The 17,928-nt window shown below is 34.3% G+C and overlaps 2 protein-coding genes and 1 long non-coding RNA gene across 3 annotated transcripts in view; 1 reads left to right on the top strand and 2 right to left on the bottom strand.

Annotated features, from left to right (window-relative positions):
- LOC141338314 (uncharacterized) overlaps positions 1–2,740 on the bottom strand; it is a 5,240-nt gene extending 2,500 nt beyond the window's left edge. The window contains exon 1 of the long non-coding RNA XR_012355822.1: positions 2,678–2,740. This is a non-coding gene — a long non-coding RNA (uncharacterized lncRNA). The remainder of the gene's footprint in view (positions 1–2,677) is intronic.
- A 1,467-nt stretch (positions 2,741–4,207) lies between these two features.
- On the bottom strand, positions 4,208–13,353 carry sdhb (succinate dehydrogenase complex, subunit B, iron sulfur (Ip)). Its single transcript, XM_073844785.1, has 8 exons — positions 13,238–13,353; positions 11,395–11,528; positions 11,235–11,320; positions 11,025–11,161; positions 10,831–10,947; positions 10,658–10,759; positions 4,546–4,668; positions 4,208–4,469 (listed from the first exon to the last, which is right to left on the bottom strand). Exons 1-8 carry the CDS (start codon positions 13,298–13,300, stop codon positions 4,389–4,391), a joined length of 843 nt encoding a protein of 280 aa, XP_073700886.1. The 5' UTR covers positions 13,301–13,353; the 3' UTR covers positions 4,208–4,388.
- A 300-nt stretch (positions 13,354–13,653) lies between these two features.
- mrpl20 (mitochondrial ribosomal protein L20) lies at positions 13,654–16,064 on the top strand. Its single transcript, XM_073844608.1, has 4 exons — positions 13,654–13,822; positions 15,437–15,547; positions 15,617–15,694; positions 15,775–16,064. The coding sequence occupies exons 1-4, from the start codon at positions 13,736–13,738 to the stop codon at positions 15,946–15,948; spliced, it is 450 nt and encodes a 149-aa protein (XP_073700709.1). The 5' UTR covers positions 13,654–13,735; the 3' UTR covers positions 15,949–16,064.
- The last annotated feature ends 1,864 nt before the right edge of the window (positions 16,065–17,928 follow it).

Here is a 17,928-nt window from a genome sequence, read left to right on the forward strand (position 1 = left end):
GTTGTATTTTGTGAAATTATGATAAAGTCTAAATGTGGAAACACTTCAACTTTATTCTCATCATTTTTGCTTTATTCTCGAAATTTTGGCTTTATTTTCAAAATATTTAACTTTATTTCCATAACTTTGACTTTATTCTTGAAATACTATGACTTTAATCTCGTAATCTTAGATTTGTTTTTATTCTTTAATGTGGCAATAAAACAGCGTCATATTCTCCAAATTTTGACCTTATTTTCAAAATATTTAATTTTATTCCCATAATTTTTACTTTATTCTCAAAATATTAAAAATTTATCTCATAACATTTTGACTTTATTCTCAAAACTTTGACTTTATTCTCAAAACATTTTGACTTTATTCTCATAATTTATTCTCGAAATATTTCAACTTTATTCTCGAAACTTAATTTTTACTTTATTGTTTAAATATTTTGACTTTATTCTCAATTTTGATTGTATTTTCAAATATTTCGACTTTATCTCATATTATTACGACTTTATTCTTGTAATCTTAGATTTTTTTTAATGTGGCACTAAAACAGCATCGTATTCTCCAAATTTTGACTTTACTCTCAAAACATGTTGACTTTATTGTTTAAATATTTTGACTTTGTTCTCATTATTTTTAGTTTATTATCGAAATATTTCAACTTTATTCTCATAATTTTTACTTTTTCTGTAAAGTTTGACTGTATTCTCATAAGTTTTACCTTATTGTATAAGTATTTCGACTTTATTCTTAAAATATTTAGACTTTATCTCATAATATCTGACTTTATTCTCGTAAATGTTCGCATTTTTCGTCATAATATTGCGACTCGTAATCTTATTTTGTTTTAATGTGCACTAAAACAGCATCGTATTCTCGAAACTTTGACTTTATTCTGAAAATATTTACTTTACTGTTGAAATATTTTAACTTTATTCTCAAAATGTTTATTTTATTTGCAAAATATTTCGAATTCATCTCAAATTTCAACTTTATTCTCATAAATTCGACTTTATTCCCACAATTTTTTTACATTATTATGTAAATATTATGACTTTAATCTCATAATTTTTTTTTTTTTTTATGTGGCACTAAAACAGCATTGTATTCTTGAAACTTTCACTTTATTCTCATAATTTTACTTTATTGTTGAAATATTTAGACGTTATTCTCAAAATGTTGACTTTACTCTCGAAATTTTGACTTTATTCTTGAAACATTTTGACTTTATTCTCATACTTTTTTTTTTACCACAAAACCAGTCTTAAGTAGCACATCTATATTAGTAGAAATAGCCAAAAATACATAGTAAGGGTCAAAATTATCGCTTTCTCTTTTATGCCAAAAATCATCAGGATATTAAGATCATGTTCCATGAACATATTTAGTAAATTTCCTACCGTAAATATATCAAAACATAATTTTTGATTAGTAATATGCATGACTAAGAACTTCCCAAAATCTATTTGACTCTAATGTCAAAACAAATAAACTTCATCCAGTGTTTAGATTTTTGTACTAGAAATGTATGCAATTGAGTGCATGTTTCATTAAATAATGCTCACTTGCATATTTAAACCTAACATTTTACAAAACTTGTAATATTAAAGTAATCAATCACCTGAATAAGTAACGTGACAACTATTAGTTATTTTTGTCCCCTCTTCACCTGCAGTATTTCTCCTTAAAGAGCATTATCTGTGTGTCTCTGTCCCGCAGTGGCCCCAAATCTCCTTTGCTCAGAGTATGCACTCATTTCTTTTCTCCTTTTCTCCTTTTCTCAGAAACGACCCTCGTGCGGCCGCAAAACATTCCTGTCTGACTCTCGGCTCCTTTCCTAGAAGCCATTTTCTGTACCATTAATTTCCTTCTTCTCTCTCTCTCTCTCTCTCTCTCTCTCTCTGTGTCTGTCTCTCGCTCTCATTTCTTCTGACCCCCGGTGAGACGAGGTCGTCATTCAGAGAGCGAGAGACTAGCTTCCATTAAAGTGGTATTTTTTCAGCTTGTAATATCAAACCATGAATCGTCACACAGATATTGATCTGTTTAACAGAAACACACACACTCTCAATGTAAATACAGTCTGTCTGTGTGTGTTTAAGTGTGTGTGCAGACATTCCTCTGTGTGTGTGTGTGTGTGTGTGTTGAAGCATATGCTGCGGCTCACATCTGGGAGTCATTAAACCCCCTTAAAGACCCTCCCCCAACACACACACACACACACACACACACACACACACACACACACACACACACACTTACTTTAACACACAAACACACACTTAAACACACAGTTACACACACTCTCTCTTCATTAACTCTCTTAACTCTCTCGTTTCATAAAAACATAACAGTCTTTGTTCGTTCCTCTTTTAAACACTCTTTCTGTGTCTCTTTCTGTGTTTGTATTGGCTGTTTTGTCATTTGCCCCTGGCTGTAATTCTGCCCTTCCTCCACCAAAGAGCAAAACAACAGACTCCCATCAACTTTGAAAACACACAAATGATCCACTAAACCATGTTTTTCTCATCATTTGCACTAACGTCTGTAGAACTGTTGTTTAAACGAGCTTTATTTGCACTTTAAATTAAAAGTATGACATGCATTACTTATGTAAAACACTCTTTCTGAGCTCTGGGGTTTACATTAACACACTCTATGTAACATTAGGAATGAATCTGCTCACCTTTAATTCAGTCGTTTATTCCTCGAGTGATGCTCAGATCTCAGTCAGCGTGTCTGAAGTTTCAGCTAAGCCCCGCCTCTGGCTCCGCCCACTCAGAGAAGCTCCGCCCACGTGTCTTCCCCGCTGTGCTGACAGGATTATGAAACCTCATCCAGAACCGTAAGTATGACTCTGATCTTTATAAAGGTAAACATTGGATAAAAAACGCTTTTAAAGCCTATTTCCACTTATTTATTTTTGTTAGTTCGTATTTAAATCGGTTATTTTCGTGGGGTTGGTGCTGTTTGCTCATCACTTGACTCTCATCGCCCTCTCGTGGGCGAATAACGGAATTAACGGCTTCCTCAGCTCGAAAATAATACAAATATTTGAAAATCTCACAAAATATTGAGAAAATCGCCTTTAAAGTTGGCCAAATGAACTTCTTAGCAATGCATATTACTAATTTAAAATTAAATGTTTATATATTACGGTAGGAAATTTACAAACTATCTTCATGGAACACAATCTTTTAATATCCTAATGATTTTTGGCATAAAAGAAAAATCGATAATTATGATTCATACAATGTATTTTTGGCTTTTGCTAAGACTAACTGGTCCAGAAAATGTTTAAAAAAAAAAAAAAGAAAGAAAGAAAGTGTGATATAATGCTTTGGAATATAGTAAAGTAAAGGTTTCCCACAATAAAGTACAATTATTTTATTAATGCCCGAATAAAATTATTAATTTGACTTTAAATTAAAATATAAATATAAAACGCTTATAAAGCGTATTTCCACAGATTTGTGTTTGTTAGTTTGTGTTTAAATCGGTTATTTTCGTTGGGTTGGTGCCGTTTGCTCATCACGTGACTCTCATCGCCCTCTCGCGGGCGAATAACGGAATCAACGGCTTTAGTTTTCCTCAGATCGAAATAACGATGATTTGACTTTTTATGGAGTAGCTCATTATTCTCCTTCAAAAGTGTTTCTAAAAACACTCATTTTTATTTAAATCATAAATAAAAGATGAAAATTAGATTAAGACGCAGCTCAAATATTAAAGTTTGATTCGTTGTTATTTCAGTGTATTTTTATTGTTTAATCATCATGCCAAGTAGGGCTGCAAGCCTGCAACAAACCATTATTTTGACAATCGATTAATCTAACAATGATTACGATTTCAGTTACTTAAAATAATGAGTTTAATCAAATTAGTAAACTACTAATTTCTACAAATAGATACTTAAAAATATTTGTAATGTTTTATCAAGTCTCCTTTGCTCATCTAGCCTGTATTTATTGGATTCAAAGTACAGCAGAAAACTTCTGAAATATTTGTACTATTTAAAACGTTTGATTTCTATTTGAATATCTTTTAAAGTGTAATTTATTGGCGTGATAACCAGCATCATTACCGCAGTCTTCAGCATCACATGATCCTTCAGAAATCATTCTAATATACGGATTTGCTGTTAAAAAAAACATTTATAATGTCTGTCAAACACTTGTTTGTTTTTGCAGAAATGAAATCGGTGAAGACAGAAGAGGTTCTATAAGCATGTATTTATTTGATATACAGCGGGATCAAAGATCCTCCACATCTCTGAAACAAACACAAGCGTGTCTTTATGGAGTGATGAGCGGAAACCACTGGATGCAGCAAGGGTTTATGGGTCTCAGTTGTGTGCTGGTGTGTGTCTGTTGGTGTGTCTTCATGAAGAGAGACGTTTACGCCGACGCCGTCGTCTTGTCTTTATACGTGGCCATCATCTTCTTGATCTCGGCGATGGCTTTGCCAGGATTCAAACCCTGCGGGAGCAGAACTGATGAGAACACCAGAAGAACGTCCAGCGCTCAAACGTCTCCTGATGAAGGCGTGTCTTACCTTGGGGCAGGTTCTGGTGCAGTTCATGATGGTGTGACAGCGGTACAGAGAGAACGGGTCCTGCAGTTTGGACAGCCTCTCCTCGGTGTAATCGTCACGCGAGTCGATCATCCAGCGGTACGCCTGCGGTACAAACACTTTAGCTGATTTACAGAAACACTCATTCCTTCACTCGCTCATCAATGGATGTGAATGGGTGCCGTCAGAATGAAAGTCATCAAAACATCACAATAATTCACACATTTTAAAAGAGTACAGCATTGTAGTATCACCTTACTCCATAGAAAAGTTACTACTTGTATTTTTTGGTTACTTTTTACGGACAGTAATGCAGTATAGTATCATATTACTCCACAGAAAAGTGACCAATCATGTTATTTTGTTGCATTTTAGGGAAAGTAGTGCATTGCAATCTCACCTTACTCCATAGAAAAGTAACTTATCATGTTATTTTGTTACTTTTTATGGACAGTAATGCAGTATAGTATCATATTACTCCTTAGAAATGCAACTAATTGCGTCATTTTGTTACTTTTTATGCACCGTAATCTCACCTTGATTTACAGAAAAGTAACTAATTGAGTTATTTTTACTTTTTATAGAAAGAAACTGAATATGGAATATTTTTTTTGTAAAGTAATGCATTGCAGTATCATGTTACTCCATAGAAAAGTAACTAATTGTATTTTTTGGTTGCTTTTTATGGAAACAGTGTTGTTAGTCCATAAAAAAAAAGTAACTTATTGTGTTGTTACTCCATAGAAAAGTGACCAATCGTGTTATTTTGTTGCATTTTAGGGAACGTAGTGCAGTGTAATCTCACCTTACTCCATAGAAAAGTAACTTATCATGTTATTTTGTTACTTTTTATGGAAAGTAATGCAGTATAGTATCATATTACTCCTTAGAAATGCAACTAATTGCGTCATTTTGTTACTTTTTATGCACTGTAATCTCACCTTGATTTATAGAAAAGTAACTAAATGAGTTATTTTTACTTTTTATAGAAAGAAACTGAATATATGGAATATTTTTTTGTAAAGTAATGCATTGCAGTATCGTGTTACTCCACAGAAGAGTAACTAATTGTGTTATTTTGTTAACTTTTATGGAAAGTAAAGCTTTAAGAGCATGACATTACTATACAAATATACAAAATTAACTAATCGTGTTATTTTTGTTACTTTTTATGGGACAAAATGCGTTACAGTATCGCGTTACTCCATAGAAAAGTAACTAATTGTTTTTTTGGTTACTTTTTATGGAAAGTAATGTAGTATAGAATCATGTTACTCCATAGAAAAGTGACCAATCGTGTTATTTTGTTGCATTTTAGGGAACGTAGTGCAGTGTAATCTCGCCTTACTCCATAGAAAAGTAACTAATGGAGTTATTTTGTTACTTGTCATGGACAGTAATGCATTGCAGTATCGCTTTACTCCATAAAAAAGTAACTAATCGTGTTATTTTGTCACACTTTATGGAAAGAAATGCGTTGTAGTATGACCTTACTTGATAGAAAAGTTACTACTTGTGTTATTTTGTTACCTTTTATGGAAAGTAAAGCTTTAAGAGCACGACATTACTATACAAATATACAAAATTAACTAATCGTGTTATTTTTGTTACTTTTTATGGGACAAAATGCGTTACAGTATCGCGTTACTCCATAGAAAAGTCACTACTTGTGTTATTTTGTTACTTTTTATGGACAGTAATGCATTGCAGTATCGTGTTACTCCATAAAAAAAATCATTATTTGTATTTTTTGGTTACTTTTTATGGAAAGTAATGCAGTAAAGTATCATATTACTCCTTAGAAATGCAACTAATTGCGTCATTTTGTTACTTTTTATGCACTGTAATCTCACCTTGATTTACAGAAAAGTAACTAATTGAGTTATTTTTACTTTTAATAAAGAAATTGAATATATGGAATATTTTTTTGTAAAGTAATGCATTGCAGTATCATGTTACTCCATAGAAAAGTAACTAATTGTGTTTTTTGGTTGCTTTTTATGGAAACAGTGTTGTTACTCCATAGAAAAGTGACCAATCGTGTTATTTTGTTGCATTTTAGGGAACGTAGTGCAGTGTAATCTCGCCTTACTCCATAGAAAAGTAACTAATGGAGTTATTTTGTTACTTGTCATGGACAGTAATGCATTGCAGTATCGCTTTACTCCATAAAAAAGTAACTAATCGTGTTATTTTGTCACACTTTATGGAAAGAAATGCGTTGTAGTATGACCTTACTTGATAGAAAAGTTACTACTTGTGTTATTTTGTTACCTTTTATGGAAAGTAAAGCTTTAAGAGCACGACATTACTATACAAATATACAAAATTAACTAATCGTGTTATTTTTGTTACTTTTTATGGGACAAAATGCGTTACAGTATCGCGTTACTCCATAGAAAAGTCACTACTTGTGTTATTTTGTTACTTTTTATGGACAGTAATGCATTGCAGTATCGTGTTACTCCATAAAAAAAATCATTATTTGTATTTTTTGGTTACTTTTTATGGAAAGTAATGCAGTAAAGTATCATATTACTCCTTAGAAATGCAACTAATTGCGTCATTTTGTTACTTTTTATGCACTGTAATCTCACCTTGATTTACAGAAAAGTAACTAATTGAGTTATTTTTACTTTTAATAAAGAAATTGAATATATGGAATATTTTTTTGTAAAGTAATGCATTGCAGTATCATGTTACTCCATAGAAAAGTAACTAATTGTGTTTTTTGGTTGCTTTTTATGGAAACAGTGTTGTTACTCCATAGAAAAGTGACCAATCGTGTTATTTTGTTGCATTTTAGGGAACGTAGTGCAGTGTAATCTCGCCTTACTCTAGGGCTGGGCAATTTGTCTTAGAATCAAAATCTCGATTAATTGAACATTTTAACCGATTACGATTAATGAACGATTATTTTATTTATTAATAAAATTATATTTAATTATATTTATATAATAATTATTTTTTGCCCTCATAGTTCACTGACAAGTTTTGTACAGTAAATATGTTCACATATTACAAGCGAGAGATTTTTGGATGAAGGGTGCATTACTTGATTTTAAAATAATTGAAGGAAACACACTATCTACGATCTATGATTATTAATTGAACATCAGTGTTGAACAACTGAAATTAAAGCAAGCATTGCTTAAAACGAAAAGTCACATTTTTCTTAAATTAGTGAAAATAAATAACTTGCACTATTGGAAACAAAATAAATAATTTTCAATGTTTTTCATATTAAAAGTAGAAAATAAGCAGTATCTCCTCTAAATAAAATTACTCTTGTATATCCTGTAAATACTTTTTACTGTATAAATACTGTTTAAGCTCTCCATCGACATGTCGGCGGAATAACGGAACGGAGCGCTTGTGTTTTTTAAAGGGAAAGTAATTGAAATAATCTTCCTGGAAAAATTTTAACGATTATAGGTTCTGAATGTCGATTTCGATTATTTTTCGATTAATCGCCCAGCCCTACCTTACTCCATAGAAAAGTAACTAATGGAGTTATTTTGTTACTTTTTATGGACAGTAATGCATTGCAGTATCGTGTTACTCCATAAAAAAAATCATTATTTGTATTTTTTGGTTACTTTTTACGGAAAGTAATGCAGTAAAGTATCATTTTACTCCTTAGAAATGCAACTAATTGTGTCATTTTGTTACTTTTTATGCACTGTAATCTCACCTTGATTTACAGAAAAGCAACTAATTGAGTTTTTACTTTTAATAGAAAGAAATTGAATATATGGAATATTTTTTTGTAAAGTAATGCATTGCAGTATCGTGTTACTCCACAGAAGAGTAACTAATTGTGTTATTTTGTTAACTTTTATGGAAAGTAAAGCTTTAAGAGCATGACATTACTATACAAATATACAAAATTAACTAATCGTGTTATTTTTGTTACTTTTTATGGGACAAAATGCGTTACAGTATCGTGTTACTCCATAGAAAAGTAACTAATTGTTTTTTTGGTTACTTTTTATGGAAAGTAATGTAGCAAAGAATCATGTTACTCCATAGAAAAGTCACTACTTGTGTTATTTTGTTACTTTTCATGGACAGTAATGCATTGCGGTATCGCTCTACTCCATAAAAAAGTAACTAATCGTGTTATTTTGTCACACTTTATGGAAAGAAATGCGTTGTAGTATGACCTTACTTGATAGAAAAGTTACTACTTGTGTTATTTTGTTACTTTTTATGGAAAGTAATGCATTGCAGTATCGTGTTACTCCACAGAAGAGTAACTAATTGTCTTATTTTGTTAACTTTTATGGAAAGTAAAGCTTTAAGAGCATGACATTACTATACAAATATACAAAATTAACTAATAGTGTTATTTTGTTACTTTTTATGGAACAAAATGCGTTACAGTATCGTGTTACTCCATAGAAAAGTAACTAATTGTTTTTTTGGTTACTTTTTATGGAAAGTAATGTAGCAAAGAATCATGTTACTCCATAGAAAAGTTACTACTTGTGTTATTTTGTTACTTTTTATGGAAGGTAATGCATTGCAGTATCGTGTTACTCCATAAAAAAAATCATTATTTGTATTTTTTGGTTACTTTTTACGGACAGTAATGCAGTATAGTATCACATTACTCCACAGAAATGCAACTAATTGCGTCGTTTTGTTAGTTTTTATGCACCGTAATCTCACCTTGATTTATAGAAAAGTAACTAATTGAGTTATTTTTACTTTTTATAGAAGGAAATTGAATATATGGAATATTTTTTTGTAAAGTAATGCATTGCAGTATCATGTTACTCCATAGAAAAGCAACTAATTGTGTTATTTTGTTACCTTTTATGGAAAGTAAAGCCGTACGAGTATGACAGTACTCCATAGAAAAGTGAACAATCGTGTTATTTTGTTACATTTTAGGGAATGTAGTGCAGTGTAATCTTGCCTTACTCCATAGAAATGTAACTAATGGAGTTATTTTGTTACTTTTCATGGACAGTAATGCATTGCAGTATCTCTCTACTCCATAAAAAAGTAACTAATCGTGATATTTTGTCACACTTCATGGAAAGTAATGTAGTATAGTATCATGTTACTCCATAGAAAAGTGACCAATCATGTCATTTTGTTTCTTTTTATGGACAGTAGTGCATTGTAATCTCACCTTACTCCATAGAAAAGTAACTTATCATGTTATTTTGTTACTTTTTATGGAAAGTAATGCAGTATAGTATCATGTCACTCCACAGAAAAGTAGCTAATTGCTATTTTCTTACGTTTTATAGAAAAATAATGTGTTGCAGTATGACAGTACTCCATAGAAAAGTAACAAATTGTATTTTTTGGTTGCTTTTTATGGAAACAGTGTTGTTACTCCATAGAAAAGTGACCAGTCGTGTTATTTTGTTGCATTTTAGGGAACGTTGTGCATTGCAGTATTATGTTACACCATAGAAAAGTATCTAATTGTGTTATTTTATTACTATTATATAACGTAATATGCTGTTCTATAGGGAAGTAACCAACGGTGATATTTTGTTACTTTTTATGGGAAGTAATGTTGAAAAGTGACCAATCATGTTATTTTGTTGCATTTTAGGGAAAGTAGTGCATTGCAATCTCACCTTACTCCATAGACAAGTAACTTATCATGTTATTTTGTTACTTTTTATGGAAAGTAATGCAGTATAGTATCATGTCACTCCATAGAAAAGCAGCTAATTGCTATTTTCTTACGTTTTATAGAAAAATAATGTGTTGCAGTATAACATTACTCCATAGAAAAGTAACCAACTGTGTTATTTTGTTACTTTTTATGGGACATAATGCGTTACAGTATCACATTACTCCACAGAAAAGTGACCAATCGTGTTATTTTGTTGCATTTTGGGGAACGTTGTGAATTGTAATCAACTTACTCCATAGACAAGTATCTAATTGAGTTATTTTGTTACTTTTTCTGCACAGTTATGGATAGTGAGTGTATTCATCAGCTGTTTGGACTCTCATTCTGACGGCACCCATTGGTGAGCGAGTGCCGGAATGACACACGTCTCCAAAGCTGATGAACAAACGGTCATCCAGATGTGGGATGTTGAGTTGAGTGTGGTCTGACCTGCATGAGGACGGCTGGTCCCAGATACTTGTCTCCGTTCCACCAGTAGCTGGGACAGCTGGTACTGCAGCAGGCGCACAGGATACACTCGTACAGGCCGTCCTGATGGAGACACACACATCAGACAAACACACACTCACACACTCACACACATCCAGATGTGCTCACTCTACCAGTTTCTGCCGGTCATCCACGCTCTGCAGATACTGCTCCTGCCCCTGTTTGGACTCGTCCTTCTTCTTCAGGTAGGGCTCGATGGACTTGTACTGAGCGTAGAAGTTGCTCATGTCCTGCGGGACACAGACGGCGTCACACAAACCCACTGACCGACCAAACACAGCTGGTCCTTCAAGAGTCAGATACTCACCGGCACCAGGTCTTTGACCACATACATGTGCGGAAGAGGATAGATCTTGGTCACCTTGCTGGTGTTAGTGTCGATTTTGTTCAGACACGCCAGTGTGTTCCCACCGTTGATGTTCATGGCACACGAGCCGCAGATTCCTGAGGACAGAACCAGATTTAGAGCCCAAACCGCATCAGTAGAGGCTCAAACACACGCAGACTGCGCTCTCACCCTCTCTGCAGGAGCGTCTGAAGGTCAGCGTGCCGTCCATCTCGTTCTTGATCTTGATGAGCGCGTCCAGGACCATGGGCCCGCAGCTGAAACACACAGCAGACGCTCTCAGAGCCAGTCTGGAGACAAACGGACACTGGGGTGGACAGCGCTGACTCACGTGTTGAGGTCGATCTCGTACGTCTGCATGCGCGGTTTGTCTCCCACTCTGTCGGGATCCCAGCGGTAGATCTGGAACTTCTTGATTCTGGGTTGCGCCGCGGGAGCCGCCGCCGTCTGGGCGAACCGCACCGCCTGACCACAGCCAATCAGAACACAGACACTGACCTCTGGTGCGCACACCCTCAGGACATCACTACTGATGTCTCCATTACAGATTTGTGCTAAACTTTGGCCATATTTTATAAATGTCTATTAAAAAGTATTATGGAATGACGGCGTTTCCATTAACCGAAGTTATGCGACTAAAACTATAAAACGAAACATATGGGAGTTTTTGCGCAATTCACGCGTTTCCATTAGGCATATTTTTAATTCACAATTTCATTTTGCGCAACTTAAAGGGTAATTACAGATTTGTGCTAAACTTTGGCCATATTTTATAAATGTCAATTAAAAAGTATTGCAAAATGATGCGACTGAAACGTAACTTTTTGCTCTGGCGATAAGTCAAGACAATGGATTTTTTTTTGCTATATTTAATCGAATGTGACCTGTAAATGCATTTAAACAAAAGCGTTTCCATTGCAGTTTTGCGAATTCTTCCTTTTTCGAAATTGCCTGAAAAATCACCTCATGCTTTTAAACTTTTTTTGCAATATATGGGAGTTTTTGTGCAATTAGGTGCGTTTCCATTACAGATTTGTGCAAAACTTTGCCGATATTTTCTAAATGTCTATTAGAAAGTATTGTGAAATGACGGCGTTTCCATTAACCGATGTTATGCGACTAAAACATATTTGTCTTCTCTGGTGATAAGTCATGGCAACGGATTTTTTGTGGGATTTTGGCTATATTTAATCGAATGCAACCTGTAAATGCGAAAAATAACGTTTCCAGTTCTGTTTTGAATTGCCTAAAAAAACCACCTCATGTGAGCGTAAGAACGTTTTTGCGATATATGGGAGTTTTTGCGCAATTGACACGTTTCCATTAGAGGGATTTTCAATTCGCCATTTAAAGGGTAATGGAAGCGCAGCTAATGTCGATTAGTAAGTATTACGAAATAACAGCATTTCCATTAACCGATGTTATGCGACTACATTTTTTTCCCTATGGCGATAAGTCATGGCAACGAATTTTAGTGGGATTTTGGCTATATCTAATCAAATGTGACTTCTAAATGCGAAAAAAAAACATTTCCATTGCTGTTTTGCGAAATATTATTTTTTCAAAATGCCTATAAAAAAAAAACACCTCATGCGAGCGTAAAAACGTTTTTGCAATATATGGGAGTTTTTGCAAAGTTGACAATTCGAAATAGTAATATTTTTTTTGCAAAACAGCACTGGAAACATGTTTTTTTGTTTTTTTTTTACAGGTCACATTTGATTAAATATAGCCAAACTCCCACAAAAATCCATTGCCATGAGGAAAAAAAATAGGTTTTAGTTGCATTACATCGGTTAATGGAAACGCCCTCATTTTTAAATGGACATTTATAAAATATCGCCAAAGTTTTGCTTAAACCTGTAATGGAAACACATCTACTGACAACTACAACAGCACAAATATAAAACAGCCAAACTGCGTCACATGACCCACACACATATATTATGCACATAATAGCTACAACACTGAATATATGATATAATATGTTGTATTAGTGCTACAATCTCAATGAAGATGACCATCAGGACCAATCTCCGTCTCTGTAGAGCAGACTCTGATCTGATCATCTCAGCTGTGCTTTGTCTCTCATTTGCTGTCAAACTCAGTCGCTATTGATGATCGGATCTGATCTGATCGATGAATCTGGTGAGTCGTGTCGTGCTGTTTCTCACCATTATCGCGGGTCGGTGAACGGCAGCGGAGCATCGGCTCAAGGAGAAACACACCGCGGCCATGATCGCGACAATCTGACCCTTCGCTCCTCCGGCAGCCCACAATGCACCGCGACGGCAGGGACGCGTCTCAAAAACACGCTCAGCTGCCTGTTGAGAAGACGCAAATGATGTGCACTAAGTAGGAAGCTCGATAGGGTTTGAAACACAGCCCAGTGTAAATCACACATATTTACTGTCGTGAAAAACACTCTCATACTTAAATTTGAATGATTAATGAACGCATTCTTAATAGCGTTCATATGGTATTAATGTATATGTATTTATGTATAATAATAATAATAATAATAATAATAGTTGGACTTTTATTTTGTAAGTCTGACAGGGATTCGGATGACCCGGATGTGACATCGCGTGACCGGTGCAGGCGAACAGAGCATGAGAGATTGAGGTCACTGATGTAAAATCGGTTGAGGTTGATCAGATCTGATCTTCATCATGGTGTTCCTCACGCTCTCCTGCTGGACCCGGAACCGCGGACCCGACCGATACTGGAAAGTCCAGGAGCTCCTGAAGAACGCGCGGGTGAGATGATGAAGATGATGATGATGATGATGATCAGGAGACATGAGGAGTAGTTATTCATAGCTGTCTGTCTGGTTATCGTTGTGTCCTTCTGTCTCATCACATCTGATAGGAATTTCTATACTCCGTAGAAAAGTAACAATATTGTTTAGCTCTTTTTTATGGAAAGTAATGCGTTACAATATCGCGTTACTCTACAGAAAAGTAACCAATAGTGTTATTTTGTAAATTTTTATGGAGAGTAACGTGTTGCAGTATGATGTTACTCCATTGAAAAGTAGCTGTGTTATTTTGCTACTTTTATGAAAAGTAATGTGTTACACTGTTGCTTTACTCAACAGAAAAGTAACTAATTTTGTTATTTTGCTACAATTTATGGAAAGTAATGCATTGCGGCATCGCATTATTCCAAAGAAAAGTAACTCATTTCATTATTTTGTTGCATTTTATGAAAAGTAATGTTACAGTATCGTTTTACTCTTTAGAATCGTTAGCAATCATGTTATTTTGTTACTATTTATGGAGAGTAATATGTTACAGTATCGCATTATTCCAAAGAAAAGTAACTAATTGTGTTACTTTGTTACTTTTTGTGGAAAGTAATGTGTTACAGTACAGTGTTACTCCATAGACAAATTATTTTGTTACATTTATGGAAAGCAACGGATTACAGTATCATGTTACTCCATAGAAAAGTAACTAATTGTGTAATTTTGTTACAACTTTAGGAAAAGTAGTGCATTACAGTGTCATGTTACTCCTTGTTATTTTTATAGAAAGTACGGCGTTACTCCATAGAAAAGTAACTGATTGTGTTATTTTGTTACTTTTTATGGAACATCATGCGTCGCAGTATCATGTTGCTCCATAGAAAAGTAACCAGTATTGTGTTACTCCTTGTTACTTTTCATGGAAAGTGATTTGTGTTACAGTATCGCATTATTCCAAAGAAAAGTGACAAATTTCATTATTTTGTTACATTTATGAAAGGTACTGTGTTACAGTATGACGTTTTTCCATAGAAAAGTTATTTTGTTACTTTTATTTTAAGGTGTTTTGTTACTTTTATGAACGGTAATGCATTACAGTATCACTTTACTCCATCAAAAAATTACCAATCATGTTATTTTGTTGCTTTTTATGGAAAATCATATGTTACAGTATCTCATTACTCCACAGAAAAGTAACTAATTGCATTATTTTGATTCTTTTTATGGAAAAAGTAACCAATTTGAAAAGTAACTAATTGCATTATTTTGATTCTTTTTATGGAAAAAGTAACCAATTTGAAAAGTAACTAATTTCGTTCCTTCTTGTGGAAAGTAATGCATTGCAGTCTGGTGTTACTCCTCTGCAGCCCAGTCTGATGTCTCTGACCCCATCAGTCCGTAAATGGAAATACAAAGTAACTTGCGCTAATTGTTTGAAAAAGTAGCTCTAATATTTGATTGTAACTGTAAAAGTAAGGCAGTGCTTCTAAAAGAGTAATCGGATTACTAGTAATGTGTAACCCCAACACTGGTCATATCTCTGTCGTATGGTTATATTAACGTTGTGGGAATGTTAGGGGAACGTTCTATACTGGAAACCAACTGTTGTGTGTGTGTTTTTCAGCATTTCCGCGGCAGGAAGAACCGCTGCTACAGTCTGGCGGTGCGGGCGGTCCGCAGGGCGTTTGTTTACGCCAGCAAAGCACGGAAGGCCAAGCGACGCAATATGAGACAGGTATGACACACGTCATGTGATCACCACACTGAACGCTAACGCTAACGCTAACGCTGGTGTGTCCCGCAGCTGTGGATCCAGCGTATCGCGGCGGCCACCAGAGAGCACCACATGAAGTACCCCGCGCTCATACACAACCTGCTGAAGGTCAGTGTGACGCCACGCGCTAGTTCTCCAGTGGAGACGCGTGTGCTAACCGTGCGCTAACCGTGTGTTTGTGCTCACAGTGCAGCGTTCAGCTGAACAGACGTGTGTTGTGCGATCTGTCCGTGACGGAGCCGCGCTCGTTCCAGGCTCTGACTGCGCTGGCGGAGACGCGGCGGACGGAGGGACTCAGAGCAGCTCTGGGAGACGGCAGCGAACCGCCCGGTGTGTTCTCACGCATCACACAGCTGCACTGAACAGCCCCTCCACCGCCGGCCAATCACAGCTCAGCTCACCATGTGACCTCTCTCTTCCTGTACATAAGTGTTGTGTGTGTGTGTCCATCATGTCAATAAAACATTTTCCTATTTAACAGCTGTGTGTTGTGTTTATATTCAGAAACAACTCACGTTTATAACATTCGATACAGTGCTGATCGCCTCAAAGCAGCGTCGCAGTAACAAACCGAAACCAGAAGATGACATTCTGCACATTCAGTTATTTAATAACAGCTCCATAGAAATGTGAATCTGTATTTGACTGTTATATGTCATGATTAATAACACAATACCAAATACTCTTTAGAAAATTAAACATTTGTGTTTTGTTACTTTTTATACTTATATAGAAAATAATTTATTGTCATTTTGTTGCATTTTAGGCAAAGTAATGCGTTGCAGTATCACGTTACTCCATTAAAAGTAATCTAAAGTGTTATTTTGTAACTTTTATGGAAAGTAATGCGAAACAGTATTGCGTTAAAACATAAAAAGTAATCTAAAGTGTTATTTTGTTACTTTTTGTGAAAATAATGTGTTGCAGTATTGCGTTACTCCATTAAAAGTAATCTAAAGTGTTATTTTGTTACTTTTATGGAAATTGGTGTGTTACAGTCTCACGTTACTCCATTAAAAAGTAACTAATTGTGTAATTGTGTTACTTTTTATGAAAATATTGTGTTGCAGTATTGCGTTACTCCACAGAAAAGTAATTTGTTGTGTCATTTTGTTGCATTTTAGGCAAAGTAATGCGTTGCAGTATCGCGTTACTCCATTAAAAATAATCTAAAGTGTTATTTTGTAACTTTTATGGAAAGTAATGCGAAACAGTATTGCGTTACAACATAAAAAGTAAACAAAAGTGTTACTTTGTTACTTTTTGTGAAAATAATGTGTTGCAGAATTGCGTTACTCCACAGAAAAGTAATTTATTGTGACATTTTGTTGCATTGTAGGGAAAGTTATGCACTGCAGTATCACGTTACTCCATTAAAAGTAATCTCAAGTGTTATTTTGTTACTTTTATGGAAAGTAATGCATTGCAGTATCGCGTTACTCCATAGAAAGTAACAAATATCATGTTATTTTGTTACTTTTATGGAAATTAGTGTGTTACAGTCTCATTTTACTCCATAGAAAAGTAACTAATTGTGTAATTGTTACTTTTTATGAAAATAATGTGTTGCAGTATTGTGACATTTTGTTGCATTTTAGGCAAAGTAATGCGTTGCAGTATCACGTTACTCCATTAAAAGTAATCTAGAGTGTTATTTTGTAACTTTTATGGAAAGTAATGCGAAACAGTACTGCGTTAAAACATAAAAAGTAAACAAAAGTGTTTTTTGTTACTTTTTATGAAAATAATGCATTGCAGTATCACGTTACTCCATTAAAAGTAATCTAAAGTGTTATTTTGTTACTTTTTATGGAAATGAGTGTGTTACAGTCTCACGTTACTCCATTAAAAAGTAACTAATCGTGTTCCTTTTCAAAGACAGTTTTGTGTTGCAGTATTGCGTTACTCCATATAAAAGTAAGCAATGGTGTTATTTTGTAAGGTTTTATGGAAAGCAGCTATATTTTTGTCAATGTTATGTCCTTTAAAATCAAAAGTGAAATGAATAAACGTTGTATAATGTCATTTATCAAATACTGCCTTATTTTACTAGCATTTATGTACAATGACAGCTTTTCAATTAGTTTTTATTTTCCAGTTTTCCATTTCAATGAGTCTGTGTTGTGTTTAAACATTTTTATTCGTTTTTTATTCGTTTTTCATTTTTATTTCAGTTCTAGTTTTAGTTTAATACATCAAAATGAAAAATGTTGCCTTGGAAACTTGCTAGAATAAAACAAGTTTAGTTTTTATGTTATATTAAATCAAGTGAAATATGTATTTTCATTTCTTTTTATTTCATTTGTTTATTTTAGTATCAGTTGAATTCCATTATACTTTTT

Source organism: Garra rufa, chromosome 7 (assembly GCF_049309525.1).
Source record: "Garra rufa chromosome 7, GarRuf1.0, whole genome shotgun sequence".
NCBI lineage: Eukaryota > Metazoa > Chordata > Actinopteri > Cypriniformes > Cyprinidae > Garra > Garra rufa.

Bases quoted from the DNA above. Each gene is read 5' to 3' on its own strand.
- sdhb (XM_073844785.1), bottom strand. From the start codon at position 13,300: ATGGCCGCGGTGTGTTTCTCCTTGAGCCGATGCTCCGCTGCCGTTCAC. The intron at 11,162-11,234 runs GTGAGAGCGCAG...TTCTGTCCTCAG, and splicing joins CAGACGCTCCTGCAGAGAGG to GAATCTGCGGCTCGTGTGCC. The intron at 10,948-11,024 runs GTGAGTATCTGA...TGTGTCCCGCAG, and splicing joins TGGTCAAAGACCTGGTGCCG to GACATGAGCAACTTCTACGC.
- mrpl20 (XM_073844608.1), top strand. From the start codon at position 13,736: ATGGTGTTCCTCACGCTCTCCTGCTGGACCCGGAACCGCGGACCCGAC. The intron at 13,823-15,436 runs GTGAGATGATGA...TGTGTTTTTCAG, and splicing joins AGCTCCTGAAGAACGCGCGG to CATTTCCGCGGCAGGAAGAA. The intron at 15,548-15,616 runs GTATGACACACG...TGTGTCCCGCAG, and splicing joins AGCGACGCAATATGAGACAG to CTGTGGATCCAGCGTATCGC.